Raw genomic sequence first — 6,000 nt, 5'->3', positions numbered from 1 at the left:
AGTCACGTAGGTAGAAAAATAATAGATCACGACGTTTCGATCGCAACACAAGCAATCGGTAATCAGGTGGGACAACCACAGCAAGAAAAAACTGCTGATGACAATTACTTGTGTTGCGATCGAAACATCGTGATCTATTATTTTGTCTACCTACGTGACTTTACCGAAAGAAACATAGTATGGATTCCTGCAGTCACGAAAGCTTCAAATCAAGATTAAACTATTACACTTTGAGTGTTTATAAAGCGTCTCATTTTCATTATTTGGCTGCTATACATTTCCACATGATAAGCCACTTGGTTGAGGTATGTGGCCAGGTCGCTTCTGTAAAAGAAGCTAATGGCTCGGTGAGTGGGCTTTACCGAGTAAAATAAAAGTGTTTAGTTTCATTTGTATGTTTTTTTGTGATTTGCTTACATTTCCTCCGATCGTGTTTTTGTATTGATGTCGTAACATCGGACCCGCCCCTACTGCACATCTGGATAAAAGAGCTTTACAGCTCATCGGATTCCTCCAGTATAAAATACAAATCCTGATTCTGAAATTAATCTCGAGTGTCCACGTACAGGACCGCTGTACGCGAATCAGCGTTGGGCTTTTGAGTCAGGGTTAGGTTTCCTGAGTGCATTAAAACTAAAGGGACTGCGGTCACAGAGATCGGATAGGTTAGTTCAGATTACAACCCAGTTGTAGCTACACCGTGACCTTGTCCAGTGCAAAAATGGTTAATTTCCCACGAGTAGCTGCAGCTCAACATTTGGAGCACTTTCATTATTATTTTTCAATCTCCGGCAGTGCTGAAGCGTGCACTCCAGCGCCTCAAGCAGTATTTCTATCGTTACCGAGTTACCTACTTTCCTAAAATGCTATTGAAGGTTCTTACACAATTTACCAACTCGCAATCGAGTGCAACCTTATTAAAGGACACCGCTTTTTTTTTATAAAAGTGCTCAATCTCTATTTAATATTTCCCTACAAGATAAAGTTACCAAATCTGTACGTTCTTGACTTTGCTCGACTCAATAAGAGCTTAAACAACCACGGGGGGGGGGGTGGGGGTCCTCAGGGGCAGAGATCATAGTTCTGAGTTGGTATCGCTGAAATCCTGGGTTCGAATCGGCAATGACCTGTAATCAACACCAGGTTCTCCAGTGCAGTACAGCCAAATGCATTAACCCAGGCAACAAATGATTGAACGCAAAAAAAAATCGTTATAATTTGACTACCTTTCATCTCTGGAAGAAATGTCAAAACATTTTTGTTTTAAACGCGCTGGTCTAATGAGGGTTTTGTGAGAAATGTTGGACAAACCTCTCTCTCGGATTCGTCACGTGGTGTTGGTTGACGAGTGGGGCACCAATGTGCAGTGGCCATGGTCGTGTTGCATTGAACTTGACATCCATTCCCTTTTAGGTTCATAAATGCAAATTAAGGGGAATGTTAACTCATTATGCAACCCAGCCCAGGTTCTCAGGCAGCCAAGAGATGATAATTGTTTTTTTACCCTTTTATCTGGCAACAAAACTGACACCCTTTTTTGCGTCAGTTTTGTTGCCAGATAAAAGGGTAAAAAACCAATTGTCATATTTTGCTACTGGCAAAGGAGGTTCCAACGGTGCAGCCAAGAGATGGTTGTGCAGGCCACACAAACAACTTCAAGTGTGGCTTTGAGTAATTGGAACAGACCTGAAGTGCTCTCTTAGCAGGGATCACAAAGTGACTGTGGAACAAAAACGAATCAATTGCTGCCCAAATATATTTTTTACACAATAGTTCAAATTTTGCAGGTGTAGTGCGAAATGTTCACGATTGGTAAAAATATGCCCGTCGTCTGATATCCTTGCTGAAAGGTTGCAGTAATGTCCGTGAAGTCTGTATTTTTTCTTCTGGAGCCGGAGTAGCACTTGTAAAGGATGCCGAATGACAATTAATATCACAATACAGACGATAACTTTACATCACAACACAGACACTTTGCATAAATGGTTCTTTATTTGGAATGAAAAGGGGCGTGAAAGTAGTTACAATATGGAAATCTTTACAGTACTCCTACATATTTGCAGTACAAAACCTTGCGTGTGGATCCAAGTTGTAATGCTCTCTTGTTAATGCAACAACGTGGCCCAAAAAGCAGTGGTCTCCATCAGGGGTTAATCAGGAAGTGCTACGGTTAAACACACGTTTCAATACACACGGGCACCTCGGATTAACCATTCTGCATCAATGCGTGTGTAAAAGGTGATCAAGACGTTGACATCTTCATAAGGAACACCAAACCATTAGGCTTTCCTAAAGCTGTCAGATGAAACAACTAAAACAATTCCAATGAATAGGGTTCCCATCACGTATATCAACTGTTAGGCAAGTACTTTTTTTAGGCATTTAGAGTGCATTATTTAGAAAAATAAAGCTTTAAAACCAAAACTTTTTTTTACTTGGGGACCAACATTTTTGTTAAATCAAAGTTAGACTATTCAAATGTAGTAAGAATGAAAGTTAAATTATGACTGTAACTGATTACAAAGGCAATAGAAACGTCGAAGCATTCTACTCCTACTTTTTTTAGTTTTTGAATAAAGTGCACAATTGACTTTACAAGTAGGTACAATAACATACGCTTTGTTGCATAAAGTTAAAAATGACGCATTTACCAAATATTGGCAAATGCAATTTTAGCTTCTGTTTCTATTGTCACCCATAGTGGAATACAGTCCTGGCTTTTGTCGATCCATAGCGTGTTTGCAAAGTGTAACCATTTACTTTTCTCACTCATTTTTCCATTAACGATGCTTACAAGGGAGTTATAGCAAAAGGGACTGAGGCCGACCTCGCATCTAAGTGAATATAAGGATGCTTTAATAAAAGATCAGAAATGTAAATTTAACAAACTTGTAAATATACCAAGTATAGGACAATCTTACATACATATACATTCCCCATCCCTTACACCCCCCCCCCCCCACACACACACTGACTAAACTGTGCGGCAAAAAAATTAAGTGTTTCTGTCAACTTTACAGACTTCTTTCACCTTCGGTTACATGAATCGAAATAACGCAGCATCGCAAGTGACGAATGTTTAACTTGATGACTTGAAGGGAATTTTTTTACGGCGCACAATAATATTACAAGGTAGCCCTGATCTTCCATGGTGAAATGAAACTCAGGACACAGGGCCCATTGCTTGCCTAACCAGTCAAGGGCAGGCCTTGCATTTCACACGTGGGACCCACTTATCTTTCCATTAACGGTGCACGAGAGAGCACACGCAGGGTGATTGGTTACAGAACACCTTTTTACCCCAACAAAGCAGTCTGTGCGATCCAAGTGCCGTGTTCCAGGTTGGGCTGTGTGTTCAGCATGTCTTCTGAAACAGCTATTACTATTTTTATTTGACCAGATAAGGCCCACTGAGCTATACGGCTCTTCAGAAGTGACCTGGCCACAAATGATAGCTCAACCAAGTGGCTTTTCGTGTGGAAATTGATAGCAGCCAAATACTTTAAACGCATGTTTCTAAACGTGGAGAAAAACCAGAGGACACAGGAAAATCTACGCGACCACGGGGAGAATACGCAAACTCCAAATACTGGTGCCAGGGTCGGGGTCGAACCCACGACCTCCTGCATACCAGGCAAGGTGGTTAACATCTCGTCACCGTGGCGCCCCAGCTGCAAAACTTACGCGTGTTAAATTCAGTCTAACGTGCTGTTGAAGACCTTCCATTACAAATCGGTCGTCCCAATAGAGATGATGGTTTTGGCAGCCACAGAGAAAACAAAACCGTGACGGGGCCAAAATTTACGGGTTTCCACAATTACACGGTAAATCAAACCTTAACTGTTCGGCACATCACAATACGAGTAATAACGGTAAAAAAGCGTAAAATAATGAAGCAAAAATGCTATATAAAGTCATTTATAATGCAACATGGAAAAAAACTGCAAATTATGAAGACTTTAAAAAAAAAGTTGAACATTGATTGTTAAGGTTATGAAAGCCACTTAAATGCAGGAACACATTTGTTGTTTGAAAAAATAATGGTACAACCGTCGCATATCAGAACATTGCTAATCCACCCTGACCAATTAATTGTCCACACCCAGTGCAGTATTTGTTCCTAATCCAATGCACATTCACTTACTGTTAAAGCACAGTAAAGCATTTCGCCTATAATTGAAGGAGCTTTGTGCTCCATTTCTTTTGTCCAGTAACCTATTTTTGTGCATGGTGGTTGTTAACTGTCATTCTCTGTAGATATTCACACATCAGACCTTTTCACATATGCACCTAAACCAAAGTTGCTAGCGAGTACAGCAAACATCCGAAACCGTCGATGAAGCCGATGCTATGGTGTCGCGTTTGCTCAATCGCAAGGGATTTTTTCGAGGCCGAATCCAACATCCACTGAGAAGATGACATCTCTCCTCTGCGGGGGTACCAAGCCATACACACTTTAGTTTTGCATAAACGTGCAGCAAAAAGGCCAGTTCGAATTGTTACTTTGAAATTAGTAGCGACGTCACAAAAGAAAAGAAAAAACTAATTGAGGTATGGAGCGTACTGCAGCTTTTTTCAACTTGAAAACAAATTACTCTGTTGGATTATGTTTCGCTGTGACGGTGGAACACAAGGTTGACCAGAAGCCTCTGTGGCAGATGGCTTTTTTACTGCAGGTTCGTACATGAGACTCAGGCCTGCCCGGCCAGAGTGTATCATCTTGGGGGGGTCAACGTGGGAGAGGGGTAGGTTTGAGTGTCGCTATGTGGGCACGTTTGTTGTCCTTCCCCCGCACCTCCGATTAGCACGGTTGGCTACGTACGGTGCGAAAGAAGTTCAACACAGATGCATACATAGGGAGGCCAAAAAAGGGGCCAGTGTTCGGGCGGTGCCCACTGCACACTAGCGGCGGATGGTGCTGGATGCCCGGAAGTACGACAGGAACTTGTAGCAGAGGCTCACGACAAAATACCAGATGTTGCGCGCCATCTGAGATCGAGCGATGAATATGCGCCAGATGATGACGACCAGCGCTGTGTTGAATGTGTAGCGGATGTTGCGCAGCCTGGAGACAACCACACAAGCGCGTCCCCCGTCAGATTGAAACTAAATTGTCTGTTATCCACGCCGATATACATTTGCTTTGTCATTCACTTGTGACTACAGCTTAGTGGAGAGGGTGTGCGAGTGTTCAACCAATGGCAATATTGGAAGAAAAATTCTGCCATCGCATTGAAAATAGAATAGTGAAATAAGAACAAATCCTTAGGCATTCTGATGCAGGCACAATGCTTGTGGAAAGAGAGAATTAGATAAAATTACATCGTCGTAAATGTACTAATGCCTTAGCAAAGACAAGTTGTTAAATATTCTGATGTATTTTAAAAAGAGGAACCGCACTGACATTCACTAATTTTGCACAGAACCAAATTCAGGCTCAAGACTTTATTTCTGCTGCCAAGGCCCATACAGAGCTAAGCAGCTCTTTTAAGAGTACAAACAGCCGAACGTGATAATAACCACGGAGGAATGAAATAAACACTGCTGCAAAAAAACCCCACGTGGGTATGAAGCTTCTGCATCTGGTCAGAGGAACTTGGTTCAGTGGATGGCAGAGAGACGCGAGGGAAACGCAGAGGGGGGGGGGGGAGGGAGGTGGGGATCTGATGGCAAAGCATCGACAGGCACTCACTTTTTGAGGTGCTGCCTGGCCGCGGGCAGCCCCGACATGTCCTCGTTGAGGAGGTACTTCTTGGTCCCCATGCAGTAGTTCTCAATGTACTCGGGCCAGTGCAGCTGACGCACGTCGAAGTTGAACATCTGCGCGCACACACACACACAACGCACACACACACACGCACAACACCCGCTCGCGTATCAGTTGCGTTCGAAATGGGGCCGGCGTCTTTCCACCGCACTCTCACGTGACTATGCACGTCACTGTACGATGAACTTCTTTCGCACCTTACGTAGCCAACCGCGCTAATCGGAGGTGCGGGG

At 43.0% G+C, this 6,000-nt stretch overlaps 1 protein-coding gene across 2 annotated transcripts in view; it reads right to left on the bottom strand.

The window, feature by feature from the left end:
- Positions 1 to 1,970: 1,970 nt before the first annotated feature.
- The window catches only part of FAR2 (fatty acyl-CoA reductase 2), a 40,828-nt gene continuing 36,798 nt past the window's right edge, over positions 1,971 to 6,000 (bottom strand). For both annotated transcript variants that reach the window (XM_078596936.1, XM_078596935.1), the window contains 2 exons: positions 5,693 to 5,820; positions 1,971 to 5,065 (listed from right to left, as the gene is read on the bottom strand). In XM_078596936.1, the coding sequence (XP_078453062.1) occupies positions 4,903 to 5,065; positions 5,693 to 5,820 (291 nt within the window). In that variant the 3' untranslated portion in view covers positions 1,971 to 4,902. The remainder of the gene's footprint in view (positions 5,066 to 5,692; positions 5,821 to 6,000) is intronic.

The sequence above is a fragment of the Lampetra planeri genome, chromosome 8, assembly GCF_965212315.1.
Source record: "Lampetra planeri chromosome 8, kcLamPlan1.2.h2, whole genome shotgun sequence".
Lineage (NCBI taxonomy): Eukaryota > Metazoa > Chordata > Hyperoartia > Petromyzontiformes > Petromyzontidae > Lampetra > Lampetra planeri.
The sequence above is the reverse complement of the archived record's forward strand: the minus strand, read 5'-3'. Positions and strand labels throughout refer to the sequence as shown.